Genomic DNA, 23007 nt, shown 5'->3' with positions numbered 1-23007 from the left:
AAAACTAGAATGCCGAGTTTTTTTTTGGGCTAATGAGATACATAGTTCAGCAAAGTAATACTTTATAAATCAGTTTTATGGCATTTATAAATTTTGAACAACTCAATCTAAATACATTTCTATTAATGGCCAATTATGTATGATTAAATTAAAGTATTCTATTACATCTCATTGCTTTGTTGAAAGGTGGAAATCATACTTTGCATTGGCCTTATGAGGAAACACGCTTTTCTCATCTCTCGTCATTAACAGCAGTGTTGTAGGGACACCTAGTGGTCACATGTCAGGTATTCTGAATCTGGCTCATGTGTACAGCAGAATAAAATCTTCCAGAGAACATTGACAGAAAAAGTCCTCAAGTAAAAACCAGACATCACTGAAAAAACATCTGAACAGTATATTATTTTTATTAGTTTCTGTAACCAAACCAAGAGAATGTAAATAAGACCGTACATATTTTAATACAGCGATGAAACCCCTGTACAAGTACAACAAAAAACAAAAGAAAAAAAAAATAAGTCATTACCCTTCCCTCCCTCATTCATCCTCCAAAGCACGGTAGATGTGAGGAGGACTCCCTCACTGCCTTAGGGTGCATACTACTGTACATTTCTGAAAGACCCTTGTCACATCCCCAAGATGAGAGCACTGTGGGTGGGACAGCCAGCGGAGGTGAGGCAGAGACAGAAAACAGCACTGATTGCTCTCATCAGTAAAGACAACAAAACAATAAGTGTCCTTCTGCCAAGATGCTTCGCATTTATTTTTCCTTGTTCTCCACCCTGTTCCGCCTCGCCACGGAGGTCCACATACACACTCGCAAGTTTTCTACCGTTTAAACAATCAACTCACAGAATCTATCCCTCTATACAGCCCTATCCTGCTATACTCGAGCTAAGGGCACTGAAATCAGTCAATAGCAGCAGGTCTGGGTGCTTTACAGTGAAGTGTGTATATGTGTGACAGCAAGGATGGGTGTGAATGCAGTGGAAGGGTGTGTGACAGTAGCCCCCCTATACTGGAACAGCTGTAAGTAGTGATCATACATCACCCACGTAATCCTGTTAAGTCCACTCAAAACTCTGCTGCCGTGGCAACAGCAATCCTAAAAGGCTGTGACATCATGTCAGCGCTGCTTTAACCTTTGGCTAAATATTCAGGAGAGTCCAACTACAAGCTTTACCCCCTGGTTATACCACAAGCACACACCCGACACACACACACACACACACACACCCCTCGTAATTCTCAGGCAAGGAGATGAGAGCGGAAGGCAGGAGCGAAGGCTCACAGGCAGACGAATCAACAAATCAATCCTTAAAGTCAATCAAATGCTGCAATTTTCACATTTCCATTCTGGTAAAACAAAGAAAAAAAAAAAAAAAAAAAAACAACTAACAAAATGACAACAGAGTTTCTGATTTCATGACTGCGTGCAGTAACTGGATCAAACCGTTGAGTGAGTGTGTGCACAGATCTCTGGATTAGTTACGATGGGAGACTGGGCAACAAAAAGTGTTCTTCACTAAATGACATCTCCTTAAGATTGTTCCAACTACAAAAACAAATCAGGTTCATTCTTTCGTTAACAAAACAGGTTTCTCCTATAACACGTGTGATCCTATTTGGGGGGGGAAATTAAAAGGAACAGAAATGAAGAGCTATAAAAATGGCAAACTCAGCAGCAAATCTCAAATTTCTCTCTTCAACTCTCCTCTTGTCTACCATCAAGAGTAGATTTTTTATGGAACAACTTGTGCAGCAATTGTATCGGCATCTAAACAAGATGGAAGAATCCAACTCAAATGCCCCAGCCTACAGTGGGACGAGACAGGGGAAGAAAGAAGAGGAAGAGGAATATGTTTACATGCGACAGCGCCTACTGTCAGTGACCACTACCGTCTGGATCTCTACCCAATTCATCCTCCTCCCCCACACTGTCCCTCCAGGGCTGATATGAGGTGGTGGCTGAGTGAATGAGGCTCTCTTCCCCTCTTCCATCCATTCATTACGTCACCCGAAGAGGGTCGAAAGCTGTTTACTTGCCCTCTTCTGGTTTGATGGCCTGCGGTTTTATGGGGCCAGTCCGTATGGGCTTGGCCGTGGATACAGGGGCTTTGTCGGAATCTGGGCGGTCGCCTCCCGCCTGGTGGTTTGGCGCCGACGCGTCAAGAGAGGGTTTTCCTCCTTGATCAAGCCGAGGTGCTTTGCTGACTTGCGGGGCCTTCAGTTGTTGTTGTTGTTGCTCTGAGAAGAACTTATGAGTAGACTGAAGCACCTCAGCCCGCTGCTTTGCCTAGAGGGGCATGAGAAATGACATGAGCCAACCACTCAGCAAAAGATCATGATTGGACAAGTAGGACTAACAAAACATATGCAAAAAATATAAATAAAACAATAATGATGATGATAATAATAATAATAGGCAAATGTCAGAACACAAAACATACCTTCAGGTCCTGTTCAGCTTTTAGAGCAGCATGTGTGCCTCTGGGTGTAAGTGAGGGACCAGAGGGTCCTCGTGGAGGGTGCTGGCTGTGCTGTGGGTGCTGCGGGTGCTGCATGTGCTGCGGGTGCTGCGGGTGCTGCGGGTGCTGGGGTCGGGGATGAGGCATGAGACCACCACTCACATTGGATGACATTGGAGGGCCCATGGGTGAGCGCTGGACACCTCCAGGAAAAGAGTTAGCATGAGGAGGGCGAACCAGAGGAGAGACGATGCTGGGCTGAGACAGGATCTGAATGAAGTGGAACAAAGAAAAGGAAAATAAATAAACCGGTCACTTTCCACAATAATACAGGCTGCCTTCAAAGGGACAACTGTCAGCTTGCAGTTGTGACGTGCAAGTAGTAACATCAGCTTTAGATCAATGTTACCAAGCAGAAGTTGGCATTTAGAAACCACAGAGGTAACAAATGGGTAACAGTCATATGAACTTTAATGTGAACATTGTAAAGTCAACCACATTTGAAGTCAGTAATAAACAGTCAAAACAGATTATTGCTAGATAACTACAGCATGTTTAACCTGTGGGTTGAACTGGCCCGGGAAGTGCTGGGTCATTCTCATGCCGGCAGAACTGGGCTGAAACTGCTTCTGGTAGAGCAAGCTGTTCATCTTACTGGACTGGCTGCTAGGAGACGTGGAACTGGCCCTGCAGGGAGAGGACAGGGTAAAATTACAAAAGTGTACGAAGTGCGTCGGAATGACACATGAGGTGAGGTAATATTTGAGTAAGATGTCCAGACTAGGGCTGCAACGATGCAAATGATTGTGTCGATTATGTAAATACGGTGATTTTGACAGCTCCTCCACTCAGACGTGCCAAAAACAATCAAATCAAAATAGCCAGAACCCAGCTGTTAAAAATAGTTTGGGAATTCAGAGATAAAATATGGTCCCACCACAGGAGAGGAACCACCAAGAACAAGAGCTCTTCTCACTAGAGAAGACTGGCCTGCTTTCTGAACTCAGAACAGTGAGTCATTAACGCCTCAACAATTTCTGTCAAAATGCCTAAAAATGCATTCCCAAAGTAAATTTAAAGCCATCCTTGAAACATTTGGAGTTTGGGTCTCTTTTGAAAGTCCACACTCTGATTTTTTCCTCCCTAACAGTCAGAATCTGTCTAATTGCTACTGGCACTTAGTAAAACGAGTTTGAATACACTTAAAAAGAAGGATTTTATGTCCGTCAGTTTTTGCTTCCAATGTTTTGACGTGTGGTTCTCATCTGCTGCCATACAGACAACACACGATACACTGCTATTCTTGGTTTCAACAGACATCTGGTCAATAAAAACAGTGAACGCCACATTGCTTTGAAAAGCAACTTGTGTAGTGGTAGTGATGACACAATTCACGCTGTACCTGTAATGGCTGGAGGTGGGCGTCGTGCTCCTACCACCGACAGGAGGGGTTCCAGGCTTCACATCCATGCCACTGCCAAAGAGTTTCAGATCCATGTCCATCTGCAACATATCACAGAAAAACAAAAGATTTGTATGATCCAAAGCCTCCCATTTGTTCACACAGTCAGACACACACTGTGCGGTACCTTGCTGGTGGGAGGCTGCATCATGTTGTGGTTTGGGCCCATGAGGCCTCTGTACTGCTGAGACACTGGGGGCTGACGGTTCATGTTGGGGGGCTGGGCTTGTGGTGGAGTGGGAGGCAGAGCCAAGAGGGGCTGGCCTCCACCTGAACCAAAGTTAGGAAGGGACAGCTGGGAACCAGGCAGAGGGACAGTCACCTGGCAAGGAAAAAAAATAGACATGGAGGAAAAAAAAATGTTGAGCTCCTGTTTTATGCCAGTAGAAACGGTTTGAAAGCTTTAAATATTATTTACGTGTAGGTTACCTGTTGCATTGCAGAACTGGGGGACTGAGTGTTGCTGTAGTAGCTACTCTGACCATGTTGTTGCACCTGCCCTGAGTACATGTTCGAATGCTGATTCATTCCCTGTCGAGCCTGAACCAAAAACACAACATCAGATTAAACATGTGCATGTACAAAAATAAATAAAATACATCCATCAGTATGACAAAATGACACTCAATATCACAAAGTAATGTAAATTTTTCCTGTGGGTAGTCTGGTTACCTGCAGCAGGTGTGTATCAATGAGCTGGGAGCCTCCCATACCAGAGGGCTGGTTGAGCTGTGGCTCAAACAGAATGGGAATGTGTTGGGTGGAGGAGGGCTGCTGATAAGCCAGATTGGACTGTGGCTTGCCCAGCTCAGATGCCTGCACGCCTGGATAGCTGTGCAGGGATGGTCCTGACAGCATCATGGAGGGCTGTGACAAGCTGCTCTGCATGAAGGCCTGTTGAGACCTGAGGACAGATGACAGGAACAAAATTGGGATCTTGGCGCCTTTATGTTTCAGCTTGGTTTTGGATTGACGACCTGAGATGCTGCGCGCTACCTGAAAGTCTGCAGCGAGGAGCTGAACAGGTCCTGCGGCTGTGAGACTGGAGGACCAGTGCTGAGTCCTAGCTGAGCCTGGTGTGTGTGTTGGTGTTGGTGTTGGTGTTGGTGTTGGTGCTGAGGCTGACCTTGCAGCGGAGCATATATAGGAATGGGAATCTGCTGCACTGCTGTTGGCTATAAAGCGGAGAAACACAGATGATTTGACTTTCCATTTCAAACATTTATACAGTGTGTATTTTACTTCTAACAGAAAAGCCTACCTGTGAGAGGCCAGGCTGGAAGCCTTGCTGCTGTGCCAGGGAAGGAGGAGCCAAACGAGGGTGGGGGGTACTGAAGAGGTGGCTAGTGTCCATGTAGAAGGCTGGAATCTGAGCTGCAGAACCTGAACATACAAGTATTTAAATATTTTTACAAGAACAGGACTATAACAGATAACAAAACAGCTAGGCAGCTTATCCCAACAAAACACAAATGGATGAAAGAACAGACCATTTCCACGCAACCAACACGTGTAGCTCTAGTGTCAGATGTCAGTGCTGTGTTTGGCTCACCTGCTGCAGACTGGGAGACATACACCTGTGGGGTCTGTTGCTGCTGGGGCAGGAGGGGAGGCACACAGCCGAGCTGAGAGAAGCTGCTGCTACTACTGCTACTGCTAGAAGACAGACTTCCACCTTGAAGCTGTTGGGGCTTCACTTTACAGATGTTAGGGGGGTCGGAGGCTGTGGTTGTCTTGGTGCTGAGGGACGATGTCGTATAGGTCCCAGAACCTGCACGGTGAAAATGATAAATTGGTAATTATGAGACGTCATGATTGATGTCTATGTAGGAGGTACATTGAAGGACCATGTATATGTAAGTGGGAGTTATGTTACCTGAGAGTGAGGTGCTGGGGGTAACCGAAGCCACAGGAATCTGTGGCATGGAGGTGGAGGAGAAGGAGGAGTATGAAGAAGCACAGGAGGTGATAGGGGAGGAAGATGAAGTGACTGGAGAGTTCTTCTCCAGACTTGGGGAGTTCTCCCATGCTTTGCGAGCCGATTCCATCTGAGGAAGTAATGAAAAAAACAAACAAACAGAGGCTTAGGTTACATTTCACTGAAACAAAGGGAGGGCAAATTTGTCATGAGCGTGCTGTACATCCACGTACCTTTAGTGTTAGGTCAACAGTAGCAGGAGAGACAGTGCTGAGGCTGGAGCTCTGCTGCAGTGTCTCTCGACGAGGAAGGGGCAATGAATGGGGTAGTGCCACCTTGGGTACAAAAAATAAAACTCTTTAAATAATGGCAGGGCAAAAATGGTTTTATTTTTATGACAACAAATGAAGAGATGTCATCTGTATGGTTATTGTGCCAGTGGAAGAATGTGTACTCACGTTAGCCACCAAACTCTCTTCCATTTTATTGCCTCCTGTAGGAACACTGTCAGCCAGCGAGGAGGAGGGAGCAGTGTAGTCAGTGACAGATTCCTGAGAGGGAGGGGCAGTGACAGTTTAACACCAAATCACTTCATGTTAATAAAAAGACAAATAATTAGGAAAGAATTCAAGCTTCAAGCAGTCTAGAGATATCAGTGAGCCCAATCATGTTATAACTCAAGTATGATCAAAACACACAGCCTGCCCGAGACCGTGAGACAGTAGCACTACATACCTTAGAGTTACTGTTGTACTCTGCTGAGGGGACTGTGATCATGCCCTCAATATCTCCACCCAGTTCTGGTACTGTGGTATCACTAGTGGGAGGACTGGAGTCTGTAGTTCTGCTGACGCCTCCTCCAGGCACTCCTCCTTCCATCCCTTCGCCTTCTCCTCCACGTGCATCTTTGGCCTTGCGGTTTTTAAGAGAGCGCTCTTTACCAATGGGACCTGGCTTGTACTCCTTGGTTTCCACAGGTTCCATCTCAGGTAGCTGAGGAGGAGGAATAAAAATATTTACTATGGAGTAGGCTTTCACACAATATGAATCAGTATTGTTCAGCAGAATAAAACAGTCCAGTTACCTTCTGTGTTTTGATTGGGCCAGCTCGAGGTTGTTTCTGTCTCTGTTCTTTGGGAGCAGGTAGTTTGTTTTCAGAGCCAGTTTCTAACAATGCAGGAACTCCATCACTGTCGGTGCTGCCTGCAGATGATGGTGCTCCAAACTGAATACTGTCTATTCCCAGTTCACCACTGCCCTCAGCTCCGGGCTTAACACCCTAAAACAAACAAAGAAAGTTTACCACACGGGAAGGAAGGAAACAACCAGTCACGAAAGATGCAAAAGGTGTTTAATGTACCTCTGAGGAGACAGTCCCTGTAAAGGAGGTAAGAGGTTTGTTCCAGGCACTCACAGAAGGTGGCTGGGGAGGGCTGATTGGACCAACTGGAATACACAGGTAAATGTATTTTAGGCCAAGCATTCGGATAAATTCACGACTGTATCACATCGAGATTAAGAAGTCGAGACGTGCTGAAAACAAGAATGAACGTTCCCACTCACGCTTCTTGACGTCAGGTAGGACAGTGGAACCTGCTACCTTGTTTTCCCACAGTTCTGTACCCAGAGTGCTGTGTGTCTGTGCGGGAGCAGGGGGTAAGCTCTTTGAGCTGAAGTCCACGGAAGCAGCGGGAATGGAGGCCAGAGGAGCCGTTGTTCCTTCCATAGTCTGAGGGGCTGCAGTCGGCTGAGAGGGGGCTAGATGAGGATGCTGGGCAGCAGATATGGGAGGCTGCTGTTGGGCCTGGGGGGCAGAGACTAGAGGAGGCTGAGACTGTGATGCCTGCTGTTGTTGTTGCTGCTGTTGTTGTTGCTGCTGCTGCTGCTGCTGCTGTTGTTGTTGCTGCTGCTGCTGCTGCTGCTGCGATGACTGTTTTTTAGCAAATCTTGGCGGCAGTTTTCCCCCACCCCCTCTGCTCTTCTCACCTGAGCCTTTTTTACCCCAGTTCTGTAGGGAGTAGTATCAATATTAATACAATGTTACAGCAGAATTACCTATTCTCACTGAAGTAATGCGTTGCTATTTAAAAGTGTGTGCTCAAACTATCCCCCTCCCTACCTGAGTAGTCTGCTCTTCCTTTTTCCGTTTCTCTTCATCCTGCAGGCGTTTCTGTTGCTTGCGGGAGACCACCTCTGTAAAGCCATCGTCATTGGCGCTGGACTGTGGGTCCTCTGTGGTGGTGACCTCCGGGTGGTCATCAATAATCACAACACCTACAATAACCAGATATTTACAATCACTTTTCAAATAATGAACAGCTGGATACAAGTACAGGTGTCTGCCACTGGCAAGAGACTGACTACTGACTCGCATAGTTGTTGAGGTCAAACTGAGACAGAGCGTTCTCCTTGGGCTTCTTGGTGGCCTGTTTGGCCTCATCTTTGCGACGGGAAGACTGCTCTTTTGAAGACCTCTGGCCACCTCCTCCAGCTGCTGGTGCTGTTGCATCCATGTTTTGCTGGGCTACAGGGCTATTGTCAAAGACAAGTTGGAAACAGAAAGAACAATTTAGACCCAGCACAAGACAAGTGTGTGCCATATGTCTTGGCATAACTACAGAGGAGGTTCAATACAATAAGATGTTTACAGGCAAGTAAACAATGTAATGAAATTTATGCAAATAACTACTGTTTTGCTTTATTACCACTGTCAGCAGTACAAAATGACAAAGAAGCCACTGGACAGCTAGCATGTGTGTTGATGCACTACATGCCACATTTAGTCATTTCTTTATCAAAAGATTTTGGAGGCCAGTTACAGAACAATGTGGAGACATCACTCTGAACAGTGGTAACAATGCAGAGATAATTAGGTTTTACTCTAGTGTTAGTCCACTTAGACACTATAATAACTACAAAAAACTGTTTGATGTGTGTGAATAAACCTGCAGTGTTATTCTACTGCACACTGCTCATTGTGTCAAACCCTCTGTTCAAGTGTTAATGTAAGCAGACCGAGTAAATGCTTAGCACCAAACAAAAGCCTGACTGTGTCAAACTTACCCTTTGCGGCCAGCTTTAGGCCCCCCTCTCCTCTCTCCTTTGCCCCCTGTGTAGCTGCGGCCTGGCTTGGCTCCGCTGTTTCCTCTACGATTCTGTCTCTCTGTAGGCCTCTGACTCGAGAAACTCCTTTTGGCTGCAGGAGCTCCATCGCGTTTTGGAATTACACCTGCATCAGGTGGGCTTTTATTGGGGGTCAAAGTTCCCTGAGGAGCTGCAGGTGCTGGAGCAGAAGCAGTGGCTGCTTCATTAGCAGCCTCCAGTGCTCCTTTCCTCTCTTCTCGTTCTCTCCTTTCATTAAAGTCGCTGCTCTCGGAGGCAGTTTCCCATTCCTCATTGGCTTGATCTGATGAGTTCTGATTTGACAAGTCAGGGGACTTGGTACCGACTGCAGCAATGCTGGGACTACTGGTCTCAGGCAAGGGTGTTTCTAAAGAAGAGGGCAAGTCGTGTGCAGGCACTGTGGCTGCCACTTCTGCAGGCACAGTTAGAGGGGTTCCTGGCGCTCTAGACAGGGTTGGGGATTGGGAGACTGGGGCAGGTGCAGAGCTAGGGACAGCAGCAGGCACAGAGGGTAAAGGAACAGAAGGACTGGGGACTGTTTCTCCACTAGCTAACACTGCAGCCTCGCGCTCTTTCAAGCGCCTAAAGCGGGGAGGTTTATCTTGCCTTGGGGGCCGTGCAGGTCTGGATCGACGAGGCCTTTCTCTGCTACTTTGAGGTGCCCCGTCCCCAAATTTCTTGCCCTCCAATTTGGGAGGTCGCCTGTCAGTGGGAGGATTGTCATATCTTGCCGAGGACTCTGCGTCCTCAGGCCTGAATGTCTCCATTGGTTTAGAGGGCCACTGAGAGGAAGACTCTCTAGCTGTTGACCGTCTAAGAGGGGCAGAGCGAGGGCCTCCACGTTCCCTTGTTCCACCCCGTCTACTGTATAAGCCTCCTCTTCCTCGCCGTGATGGCTCTCCTTTAGGAAGGAATCCTGGCTTGGGCCGACTCTCATCATCACCTCTCGGGCCAACCTTTTCCCCCATATGAGGAGGTCCAAAGCCTGGCTTGTGGGGTCCCGGCCGACCGTCCCCAGGGAGCTCTCTTCTCAATGGACGGCTAGGTTTGGTGCTAGGCTCACGGTCAGAAGGGCCAGTATCACTAGCAGACTCCCTGCCACCTTCACTTTCAGAGTCTGTGTCTGAACCACGACGACGCCTGCGTTTTGGTATAACTTCAAAGTCTGAGCTCTCACTACGTGTCTCGCTTTCCTCCCTGTTGCGAAAAGCAGCAGCACCTCCAACGGATGGTAAGTCAGAGCGTGATCGGGGCTCTCGATAAGGGTACTCTGGCCGGCTCCGACCACGACTCCCCCTGCCTCGACCACTATAAGTTCCCCGGTAGCTCCGTCCTCTCGAATAATACTCCCCTCGGCCGCGTCCTTTGAAATTTGAGTCAGCAGGCCATTCTCTCTCTCTCTCCCTGTCCATTTCCTTGTCCCTCTCCCGCTCCCTCTCCCTCTCCTCTCTCCGGTAGGCTCGTGGAGGAAAGTTGGACTCTTTCCGGGAGGGCAGTTTAGGTTCTGGGTGTTTATCACTGCTTGGTGGTTTTTCTGTTTTCTCCTCCTGAGAGGACGAGGTGGGAACCCCAGAGGAAGGCTGAGAGTCTCTGGTCCTTGGATGGGCAGTAGGTATTTCCTCTACCTCTGCAGTTTCTCTCTTCCCCTCACCCTGAGGTCTGATGCCCTCAGCCACAGCTGCAGCCGCAGAAGGAGCTTTGGAAGACTGATCCTTTTTGGGCCGGTCTCCTCTTTCCCCTCTTTCCCCTCTTTCCCCTCTCTCGTGACGCTTCTCTCGCTCTTCTCTTTGCTCCCTTTCTTCTTTCATGTCCCTCAGGACAGGCTTCTTTATTGGCCCCGACCTGCGTACTGGTCTCTCTCCCCCTGGTCCTTCTCTGCGTCCAGGCCCTGATCTCCCACCCCAGCGCAGCTCAGCTTTCTGCTTGCTTGGGGCAGGCAGAGGTAGCTTCTCCGGTTTATGTAATCCATCCACAGGAGGTGTAGCCCTGTTACTGGTTACTGCAGCCTGGGAATAGAGTTCATTCTGATTCTTATCATCAGGCCGTTCCGCTGTGTCTTGTAGCTCTAGTGATTTTGTTCCCAGGGGTAGCCCATCAAACCTCGGCTCATCCAGCTTAAGGGAGTGGCTGGAGCCCTGTGAGACACTCCTCTGGAGCATTGCTTGACCAAGAGCTTCCACCTCTTCCCCACTTGGTAAACCTGGCTCCTCAGAATCGAAGGCTGAGCCTACAGGGACCCTGTCTAGAGGACCTGGAGTATCCTCTGGGCTCTGGGTAAATGCTGACAGGGACTCTGAGGGGTCACGGAAAAAGTTACTTTTACGGGAGTCTAATGCGCTGTGGTCCTGAGGGTAGATAGCTGGAAGTCCCCTGTCAAGATCTAATCCGGAGTCCATCCTGTAAAGAAAGAATTGAAATTGTGTTGTTTCCAAAAATATAAAAGCCATTGATCATTCCTAAATAATAATATTTGTTACCTTTGCTCCTTGTTATCATCCCGTCCTTTTGGAGGTGTTACAGAAGGCAAAGGTTCTGACTGTGGGTAAGGGTCCGATCCCCATACCATCCTTGAGTCAGAGGGCAGGCCATGGTCACGGATTGGTCGGGTCAAGTGATCAAACGAGTCAGAGCTCGAGCTGGAGTTGTCACCTGGCTCTCGGCGCACAATTTGCTTAGGTGGCATCCTCCCTGAAAAGGAAAAACACAGAGTGACTTTAAGTTATCAGGCAGTTATCATCACATTAATCACAAACATGCTCATCCACGTTCTATTCTGCATATCTCCTTACCAGGGTGAATGTTAGATGGCATGTCAATAGGAGGGCGACCTGACATCATACGGGGGTCCATGTAGGACTGCATCATGAGCCAGCGGGGATCGAAGCCCATGGAGGCCAAGTGCTGGTGGTGGGGACCTATGGGTTGATACATGGAACGGTGTTGCTGCTGTTGCTGTTGCTGCTGCTGTTGCTGTTGTTGCTGCTGCTGCTGCTGCTGCTGCTGAGTAGCTGGAACACTGCCACCACTGGATGGAGATAACGAGCCCCCACTCTGCTGTTGCTGTTGTTGCCATTGTTGCTGCTTCATCTGCTCCTGAAAACCCAAAGAATAAAAGTAAAATTTATGAGCAATTAAGCTAATTTGACTATGGTACATATTCAGTGTCTGCCACCGACGGCCCAGGCATAACTGCTTGTTCGGACAGCACAGTGAACTCAAAATGGTCAGCTTGTATCCAACTGTAGCCTTTGCAAAGATATGACAGCACTACACAAATATCACAGAATTGGAAAGACTGTAATTAATTTACAAATGCTATTATGCATACGAATACATCTCCTGTTACGACAAGTCCATTGTGGGAAAATATCTACTAAACCCTAAATACTCTTTTCTTATGCTACCTTTGAAAGAGAAAATGTAAGATCAATTCAATATTAATTATCAAATCCACATTAGGAAGCTACACGACCGCACTTGGCAGATGTGTATTTTATGATTTAGACAATGTCGAGGCTACTAGGAACCTTACCTGCTGTCTGAGAAAACGAGGTGGCAAAGATTTTTGAAACTGCTTGGAATAGCCTGAGATTAGAGAGGGACGCATAGCAGCCGCTGCCTCTCCTTCCAGCTGTGGGGGTGCAATGGGATCCTCACCACTAGGGGTTTCCAAGTGGGACAGAGACAGGTGGGGCTCATCCACTGCAGAAAAACAAAAACAGCATTGTGTACATGAACTGATATGCAGTCAGAACATTTTCTAGCAGTTTCTTTCCAAATGTCTATCCAGGTTACCTCTGTTTTCTTCCACGTTAAAATAGTCACGGATAGGCACTGATGTCCTGTCAGTCTGGTTCTCCTCCATCAGGGGTCCGACCTCAGCCAGTGAGGTCTCACTCTCACTCTGTGGCTCTGGAGCTACGGCTACAGGTCTCTGGACAGGAGGGCTGGGCTGACGAGGCAACTCAACCTCCTCCTCAACACTTGGTTCTACTCTCTCTCGTTCTCGCTCCATTCTATCCCTGTCTCGATCCACCCTCTCAGATAGAGGGGCTTGCATGATTGGGGCCTGTGATTGTGAAACTGGAACTGAAGGTACAGGACTGGGCACAGGAGGAGGAACTGATAAGGAGGGTTCCTCATGGGCAGCTCCCGTCTCGTCACTGGTGGTCTGAGAAGAGCCAGGTTTGCCCTCACTAGACTGGCGGTGTTTTTCATTGAGGCGTTTAAGTTTCTCAGCACAAGCAGCAAGCCGCTGTTCTTCCATCCGCCGCTCCTCTTCCTCTCTCCTCCGTCTTGCCCGCTCCACAGCTTCAGAAACTTCCGAGGGCTTCTTACGCTTTTGTCGCCAGGCGTCAGAGTCCTCATCAGGACCAGGTGCGACTGTAGCCTGTGGTTTGCTACCACGTGGAGCTCCACCACCAACTGGACGACTGCCACCCTGGAAAAAAGAGAAATTAATACAGATACAGACTGGTCACCATGCCAAGATAATAGTAGGTTTGTGTCATTCATACACCTGCTTTACCTGGAATTCTTGGGGAGCAGCTGACTTATTGTACTGCCCTATACTGCCTGGCGATGGTGCTCTGGGGTCTGCACCGTCAGCCCATGAGGTTTTACCGCCCCCACGGTCTTCAGATCCCTCTTTCCAGCCCTCCTGACCATCTGATGTCCGAGATCTCATACGCTCCACTTTACCCATCCACTCCCTGAAAAGTACGTAATCAAGTAAGGTTCTTCAAACGGTCAATCCATCTACTGAACTAGGTTCCATACCTAACACGCAACCTGTGCATTAATCTTTATCACAAATGCTACCACAATAACAACACTTATTGCTTTTGCTAACTTCTACCATTACTGTAATAATCATTTCACTGTTCTTTAGCGCTTCACACATCAAGCCATAATAATAGTGCTGTCATGAAATGACCTTCCTCTAATCATTCTGTAAGCATGCTGCTTTATAAGCATCAATTTCAATTCTTCACCAATTAAACAGAAAGAGAGTATTGCAGTGTTTCCCACATAATTTCAGGAGACCCTGGTATATGGCACATAAAATAAGAGCCTGCGTTTAGTATCAGTCCGTCATAAATTACCGTAACAACGTGGACATTGTTTAGCGACAAAAAGCAGCAGCCTGTGCAGTTCATAGGACTAAAAACTAAAGATAATGCTGTTGAGACATGGCATTCTATGGACAAATGTATGTATATAGTAAACAGTTGACTTTCAATCTAACTTTGATAGTTAGCGCTTATTGAGTTAAGTTAGTTCACATTACGTCTGCAGTCGTTTCCTCCGGGTTTTGACTAGCTATTTAAATAACTGTAGATCTGCATGGGGCTTTGGGGAGGGGATGGAGGAAGAGATGATCTAACTAATGTGGAGAAATGCTTTGGGGAACAATAGGATAAACACTTGGACATGCATTCTTTATAGCTGTTTTTTTTCTTCCTAGCAAGTAGCCACTTTTCATTCATTTGTATACAGTATGGAAATCATCTTACAGGACTTTGTTTGAAATGCCAAACAAATTGGAGAGGAGCATTTCAAGCCTTAATGTAAAAGTTCTCGTATGGCCGTTCTTTTGCCAGCAGAGACTGATTAAAAGTACACAGTGATTTATTATTTTATAATATACTCAAATATTCTATAATTTGGACTAAATGGGCCAAATGTATAAATACAGAAAAACACTTGTGTGAAGATAATCAGTAAGACATTGTAAAAGATGAAAATGCTTACCAGTTTTCTCCTTTTTCTTTAGCAGCTTGGTTCTCCTCATCATCGCTGAAGTTTAGTTTTTCAGTGTAGTCCACCTCCATCTGAGCTCCTGAATTGTAGAAGATAATTGATACCAATGTAGAACTTATTTATCCAATTACCTTAAATATCCCTAGATTACTCATTAGTTTGTCATTTATAGATAAATTAAAAAGGTACTGACCTGCCCAGCCCTCATCTGCATCAGTGTCTAAGTTGTCCAGCTCCTTTAGTTCTGTTGCACTGATTATAGAGGGTCTATCTGGGTCTTGGAGCCAGGCCTGGGGGGGTGGTTGCTGGGGTCGTGCCGAACGAGGTGCCCTGACCGCCCAGCACGAGAGAAAAGAGAAAATCTCATTACTTAAGATAGTATTTATTAAGATACTAAGAGAATATGAGGCAGCGTAATGTGTCTTACATATGAGAACAAGCAACAAGTCATAAGATGTCAAATTATTTTGATCATGTGTTATTTTAAAAAATATTGTTACTTTTAAATATTGCAGAACATTTTTCTTAAATATAATTATTATTGTTTAAGGATAAATCATCATGTGTTCGCGCAGTGATTGAATACAAATAGAAAATGTGATCTCCTATTCCACTTCCACCCAGGTATCTAGGTTACTATCATTAAACTCACTTCGCTCCATCTTGTGGTACAGGGTATCTGAAGTTCCCTTGCCCTGGTGCAAAAGACATTTGAGGATAGGCATGGAACATCTGAAACACAAACACAGAAATCATTATGCACTGTAAAGAAAAGACAAAACGTTACCACTGGACATTGCAATAGTGATGTATTCATGTAGTCATTCCATAATAATTGATCAGTAACTTACGTAAGGTGGCATCATGCTCCTGAAAGCAGGGTCAAAGTGAGTTGGCACCCCAGCAGAAGGCTGCTGCCCCCCATTAAGCTTAGGCTGAGGAGGGCCAGGAGGGCCAGGAGGGCCAGGAGGGCCAGGAGGGCCAGAGGGGGGCAACCTCTCCCTGCCATCCCTCTTCTCCCTCTGACCGTCAGTGGTTAGGTTTCGGCCAGGTTCATCAGCCTCCCCTGGTGGTGTAGAGGTACCAAGGCCCGTACTACCCTCCTCGGGAGCCTTGTTGTCCATCTCAGGGGGGCTGGATGCAGTGTTCAAATTCCTGCCTCCACCCTCACGCCAACTGCCAACATCTAATGGAACAGAGATTGGTAGAGATTTCTTATTACCTGACATATTATCAGGCAGCCATGTGGCTCCCAAATACTAGGCAACAGAGAGCAACTAGAGAACAGTGGAAGATGTTTATGTGCGTATGTGGGACATACTTTGAGGTCTGAGGCTGGGGCCAGGTCCATATGGCTCCTCCTCCTGACCGTCCCCTTTCTCTACCTCACCAGCCGCCTGCAAGCTGGGAAACTCCTGGTGAAAATGGCTGCTCACACGAGGAGACCCTGTACAATGCAAGCAAATCATTATAAATGTGCAAAAATCACAAGTTTAGAAGGTCTAACTCTGGTTCACTTTTCTGGTGCAAAGCAGCTCTTCCATTCCAACATTACATCAACAGGTCTGCATGTAGGGTGAAACGGCAGTAAACCTTTCAAGGATTGTCCCCACGTTAGGTCACAAGCAGGGAACGTAGTAGATATTTTGTTTTTTACAAACCCCTACATAAATGGCATTGACCACTAAGGGACTACAAATGCATTTTCATGACAGGTTGCAGTTGTAGAGCATATTTACCGTCTAGCTGTGTCTGCTTGCTGTTTGCCCAGGAGCGACTACCCCCAATTGAAACCTCTTGTGACTGGATCACTGCTGGTTTTGTTGGGGGTGGGGGCGTCTCCTGCTGCCTATGGCACATAAAAACATGGCAGAGCTTTCAACAACACTAATAATTTAAGTCAGGGAGGTCGGTCAGAGACAATCATGCAAGTTATTAAAGATATGTGTGCAGGTTATTCAATTTACCTCTCCTCCCCTCCCTCAGGTCGCGATGCCCAACCACTACCGTCTTTGGGAACAATGTTGACGTTGGGGTCGTTTCCCTTGTTCTCTGCCTTCAGGCTGGGCAGGTTGGCCGGTGGAGGCATGCGCCGGCTGACAGCAACTTTGCCCAAACTCTGGAGCCCATGTCTGGCAGCCACTGCAAACATTTCATACATAGGCGTTTTTTTTTTTGGTTTTGTTTTTTTAATACCACTTTTCAACAGAAGATGAGTGTACAACAAGGGGAGGGGCTTGAAGATGGGCTCGCAGGTACAGGTAAAAACTTGATACTTAAAGTTTGTATTAAACAACATCAAAGACAAGCTATTCGCGTTTACTGAAAATACAGGCTACTCAGTTATCACTAGCAACTGCATGCAGGACCAAAATTATTAGTGGAAGCTTACCTGCAGTTTTCTGGGTTTCCAGAGACTTGCCTTTGTAGGTATTGAAGAGGCTAAGGGTCGCATACTTTGTTTTGCCATCCTTTGCCTTGGTGCTCTGCCCTGACTTCTCTGACATTTCGCTGGAAACTCATTGAGTCTGGTCCTTTGGCCTCGCCCCCAGAACCAGCCTCCTGTAGTTTAAGGGTGGGAGGAAACAAAGACGTCACAAAATGTACAGAGGCTATTTGGATACTGAAATGCAACATAACCTTGTCCGAGGTCGTGTTTACCTACAAACTACAGTTGCCGTTAAAAGATTCTTTCTTAACCATCTACACTTGATCATAATCTTTAGTACCTCACTTGTATATAACCTATGCCGTACAGTATGTTACTGCTGGTTTGTCTGTGTCACTACGTAACTGTACCGCAAAAATGGCAGCTGGTGTTGGGGTTTCTTTGTGTAGTTCAAACAATGGCAGCTGAAACTGAGCAGATTATGTTGGAGTTTGAGCTAATAAGAATTACTGCAAAGCAAGAAAGGGAAACGTCTAAGGAGAACGTGTGTGTGTGTGTGTGTGTGTGTGAAAACAGAAACCACTGAAACAGAAGCTGGTTGAAATTTCTGAGCTTGTCTGACCACTGACGGACACAGACAAAGTGGACCTATCACAATTGTAATGGTATGCCGAGACTAGTAGTTCAATTTCTGAGGAGGTCCATCAAATACGGCACATATTAAACTGTACAATGTGCAACATTTCAATTAATATATATATATATATATATATATATATAAAATATAAGTGAGCTACGCAGAATGAGGACAACTGGTTAAAGTATGATCAGGAATACCAACAAGTGAGTCGACGGAGGACCAAGGGGAAAGATTTACTCGGAGGGTCGCAACAAAATCAAAGGTCTGAAAGTGAATTATATTGAGTTGTACCAAGGACAGAGAGACAGCATGTTAGTAGCTGCAGTGTCTTTCCTATGTCACACAGAGGTCATTTATTATTAATGGAGCTTTGGTGTAACAGTGCCAGTGAGTGTGAGGTTGTGTTGGGGGTTGAAGGGAGCTGACAACGGATGGGGCTCAGCAGGTCTGGAATACAACATTGTAGTTGACCATATGTTATCAAATAAGCACCTTGAGCATTAACCATTACAATAAATTGTAGAATGTGGATCTCTAATTAGGTATTGCTTAATTATGATCATGAATGTGATAGGTTGCATTTTATTTAAAATAAAAAATATTTTAAGAGTATAAGTGTAAATCTTATGATGCACTCTTTTCTTCTTCTCCATCTTCCTTGTTGTAGTAGTGTTTATTCTTATTACCGAAGGTCAGGCAATGGCGGCATTACTATAATGCATCAACTACTACTATACTCCAGACACAACAATAGCAATAAAAAGCAATTTACAGATTTATAAGGTGATGGCACAAATCTAACGTTTACAACTCTGTCTTATGTGTCAAACAAACCTCGATCACAAAAGTCACACGTCAGACTTCCTTGAACATGTTACACTCAATTCTCGAGTGTAAAGCCAGAGTGTGTTTCTAAATCTGCAAAGCAACACGTATTAATTATTATGAGGAACTGACAGGTGAAGCAACTTCATTAGGGACGTCCAGATCGTTATGTGGAGATCACACACACTTTTTAAATGATCGGAGGGGAATCGGTATTGGGCTTCAGCCAAGCCCGATCTTTTCTAGGTTATTCATTTTAGATCTGCCATAAACCAAAACCACATCCCTGTAGCATCAAAGCATCTTCATCCTCTTCTGTTTTAACAGCAGCTGGCTAGCGGCAAAGCTGCCAAAAAAGAAAAGAAGACTTCGACCCAAAATACTGTGACTAAACATGTCTTCTGTGTGGAGGTATTTTACTGTGGAAAATGAAGTCAGCCGGACTGAAATTTGTAAATTGTGGAATGTGGATATTTTACGATGTGGTGGTTAGAGATTGTGAATCAATACCACTACAAAAAAAAAAAAAATCTAAACGGAACACGTCGAGTGCACTCAAGCAAAGTCGGCACCGAAGCAACAACAAACGCTGAACACTAAGATACTACTAAATACTACAGAGGGGGTTACTGAGTTTATGGTGTTAGATACACAACACACTTCTGGAGTAAAATCTGCAGGAAAGGACATTTTTGTATAAGACAGGGAGACAAAAGAATCTATCTTAAAAGTATTCAAACTTGAATCACTGCAGCTTTCCCGGGTATTTAGGTTTGTTTGGGACTCCTATGAGCTACAGTAAATATGCTGAATATAGAAAACATGTTATTGATGCCATTGTGTCAAACTGAAGGGAACACTTAATCAGAAGTACTTGTGATTATACCATTTTGATTGATTAACTTAAAGGGCAGAGGCTGGGCATATTAACATGTGCAGAAAACCTGACAAGAATATGGGACATGAAAGGATGCGTTTGATGAAAGGGGAATAACAGGAAAGACAGAATACTTCGTCTCGTTAGTCAAAGTCCATGTTCATCCGAGCACACGGACCACAAATGATGTTACCTGTTCACTGCCAATGAGACCACAGGAGAGCACTGGTTCTCCCGTGGCATGGAGCGAACTGTTCTTTTCATTTTGTTTATGACTGTGTCAGGTTAGAGCAAGAAAAAGATTCGTCATCAAGCGCACAATAGTGTTTCAAGTCTCCAAGCTCAACTGATCTGGCCTCACCTCCAGCAGGACCCTGCACCCCCGCAACTACTGTGGCATCACAGTCCATCAAGGTAAGACATTTAAACCCTTTTCCAATTCTAAAAAAAAAAAATAAAAAAATCAACACTTTGGTGTTTTTCCTGAGAGAGAACCAATTTACTTATGTAAATTGGTTCATATGTTCTAGTGTAAAGGCTACAGTGCTGAACTTTTGCATTTCCGCAGTGAGAATACTTACAAACACTGTTGATGGATGTGCATCACGAACACCTACAGGAGACAATCCCTTCACTTCCTTCAGCGCTCTCAAACACTTTAACTGTAATCAGTGTTTGTCCTTACTAATTGCTTTCTTTTTAAGACCACAATCGTTCTTCTTGTAAACACCAAGTTTCACCAAGTAAATCTGGAGCAACTTTTGGATGCTTCACCGCCATAGATGATATGTTCTGGGGACTTCTGTTACATCTGTGGATTTGTCCATCATAGACATCACCCTACTCCTAGTTGCTGTAGGCTCCAGTCTTTGTCGCTATGGTCGGCCCAGCTTCAGCTCTGGTAAACCAGTCATTACTGGCTGCTGTCTCTGTCCTGCACCACGGACAGGTTGAGGAGGTCGTCTGTCCCTCAGGCCATAAGACTATACGCCTCCCTGTGAGGAACCAACTGGACTGGGATTATATGTATATATATATATATATATATATATATATATATAGTTTTATTATTATTATTACATACCCTAACGCTGCAGAAAATCACCATAGACATTTACAACTGCACACGGCAGCCCATGCACCCCACTTCTTTGTTTACAGCGAGTCACGCAACATGGCAAAGACGCCGTGTACATGGACTAAATGATGGGCTTCATTGCTCCGAATGGTTTGTACAGCGGACGAAAGTATACAACACAAAGTTACAGTCATGAATTTTGATGTTTTTATCAATAAACATAGATGTTACATGGGCTGTGGACATGCATATTAATTAAGCGGTTGCATAACGGACCCATAACTAAAAAAAAAAACGTTGAATCCACCATTATAACTGATTACCGTGTACAATATTGCCTTTGAAGAAGCCCATCGCACTGACCCTGATCAAACGTCTTTACCACTACTTACCTTTTATGGCACAATGAACATAAAAGCTCGGAAAAAAGATGAGAATTGGGAGCCACTTAAGGTTATTGTGGTTCTTTTCAATGCCAAGTAATCAATGCTGATGAGGTGGTCTCCCTTGGGAGCTGTTGGCAGTTTCATTATGCACAGAACAAAGTGGTGGACGTCTGCGTCTTTACATTCATGGAACACTTGGATGCATAAATAAAATGTCTGCTGCTGTAAATGCCCGTTAACATGCAACCACTGTCTGATATAATCGATCCTTAAAGGCTATTTGTTACTTGCAGAAACAAAAAGCATGTGCCTTCCAAAAGACACGAGATCGCTGATCAGGCTGAGACACTGAGTGGTCAATCAATAGGTACCAATCTAAATATATGTCTGAACAGCCTCCCTCAAACCAGTGAGATGCACCAACCTTAAACGTATGAGGAGACAGCATGCCCATGCTGCCTACAGATAATGCCCCAAGTGTTTTCCACGTCTGAAGGAAGGATGTTCATGAATCACATCGTATCTTACGCATACAACCCTGCCAAACTCCTAAATGTGCACACTCACACACTAAAAATGTTCTTTAGGACCATTTCCCTGAATCTTTTAAGCACCACGAGTGGGAAGGAAAGGATGTGCCATAGCCCCATTAACATGAGGACGCACATCGCCTGAGCACATTGTCCAATTCGTGGGATATCTCTTTTGACATTTTGTTGTTTAGTTTATTTTCTCAAATCACTGCCATTGATGAGTCTTGCAGGCCATCCTTGCCCATGAATCAAACTACTGGTGGGCTGGGTGGCTCATACCGGCAGGGGAGAAGAGGCCCTTGTCGCCCGGAACTCAAACACACTGGGTTTATATTAACACTATAAAAGCGCAAAAGTTATACACCGAAACGCCAACCTTACAAGGTAGCCAACGTAAGATTTATTTTACAGTTTATGTGAAAACCGGTGCTGCTACAGAGCAGGCCGCCAGCTTGCACCGTTTAGCATAGTTTCGTTTCTCACGAGTCGCCATCACATCCACTTTCAACCCGTCAGTGACCAAAGTATGCTAACCAGCTAGCAATGTGTGAGCACCAACAAATCAGGGACTGGGCTAAACTACAGATTTTCAACTTGCATGGCATGAAGGCCCACCTGCCACCGCCGGTGCCTTCTTTTTTCTTTCGGGTGTTGAACGGCCTCACTTGAAATCCGGTTTCGGCCTGGTTGGTGCTGGACGAATATGTGTCTGGCCGGCGGATTACAAAAGCTGGTTAGCCTGCTAACCCAGTTCGGCTAACGATGGTTAGCTACTTCGCTCGTTGCCTGCCAACAAACAGCTCTCCACATGCACGGCTTTGAGCTTTACGTCTTCTCCGCCGTTAAAAGCCGCCAGCCAGTCCTCGTCTGTTCGGCCGTTACTGCAGGAACCGGTACGCCGTAGTCCAGTGGTTCCGTGTCTCTCCCCACCCGTTATCTCGTGCCAGACCGTTTTTCTAGTTGAGTGAGGCCCCGCTCGCGCCGCGGCCTGTCGCACAATCAAAGATGGCAGACTGTAGTTGCCAGATTTATCTGCTCTATCCCCCTCTCAATGCGTCCTCTCTGCAGGTGCTCCTTCACACGATGGTTACCACTTACCATCCACATCACTTATTATATTCAACTTTCTTAAGAGCAAGTAATATCCTCATTATAATGGGAGTTAAATTCTAAATTGAGCTGAATTATTATGGTATATAAAGTGTAAGTCTTCATAAATATTAACAGATGTTGCTTATGATATATTACAGTGATTCTTACTATGGAGCCCCTGCATTACAGGTTAACCAGTGATTTAATAACGTACAGGATGTTAATAACAGGATTTTTGTGGGTAATTTGATCACATAACCAGTTATGGACATAAAGTACTCAGTTGTAAAACGGCTAACAACATTTGTAGTAAGCTGTTCAGCTTTGGTGCATGTCCCACGTGTCCTTGTGATATGAATGAAATATATTATGAGATATAATGTGAGATTGTTTGTATGTGGAGCAGTATTTGGCAAATGTTCCTCATAACGTGCCTATTGTGTTTATTATTAC

General features: G+C 45.5%; 1 protein-coding gene across 2 annotated transcripts; it reads right to left on the bottom strand.

Moving 5' to 3' along the window:
- Positions 1–391: 391 nt before the first annotated feature.
- Positions 392–22891, bottom strand: prrc2c (proline-rich coiled-coil 2C). 2 transcript variants are annotated; one of them, XM_084547724.1, is made up of 34 exons: positions 22078–22891; positions 17127–17296; positions 16702–16876; positions 16474–16583; positions 16056–16181; positions 15586–15920; positions 15387–15466; positions 14928–15073; positions 14726–14813; positions 13500–13683; positions 12767–13412; positions 12504–12673; positions 11761–12064; positions 11449–11659; positions 8912–11368; positions 8217–8380; positions 7968–8122; positions 7412–7856; positions 7209–7294; positions 6933–7127; positions 6584–6841; positions 6307–6399; positions 6082–6183; positions 5807–5978; positions 5483–5701; positions 5192–5313; positions 4927–5105; positions 4603–4834; positions 4360–4470; positions 4058–4252; positions 3871–3971; positions 3029–3155; positions 2451–2738; positions 392–2296 (listed from the first exon to the last, which is right to left on the bottom strand). In XM_084547724.1, exons 2-34 carry the CDS (start codon positions 17239–17241, stop codon positions 2039–2041), a joined length of 8649 nt encoding a protein of 2882 aa, XP_084403850.1. In that variant the 5' UTR covers positions 17242–17296; positions 22078–22891; the 3' UTR covers positions 392–2038. The 2 variants fall into 2 exon arrangements, with proteins under 2 accessions (XP_084403850.1, XP_084403851.1); XM_084547725.1 differs by having other exon boundaries at positions 14928–15064.
- Positions 22892–23007: the final 116 nt, after the last annotated feature.

This window comes from Chelon labrosus (genome assembly GCF_963514085.1).
Source record: "Chelon labrosus genome assembly, chromosome: 7".
NCBI lineage: Eukaryota > Metazoa > Chordata > Actinopteri > Mugiliformes > Mugilidae > Chelon > Chelon labrosus.
This window is presented reverse-complemented; position numbering and strand designations above follow the sequence as displayed.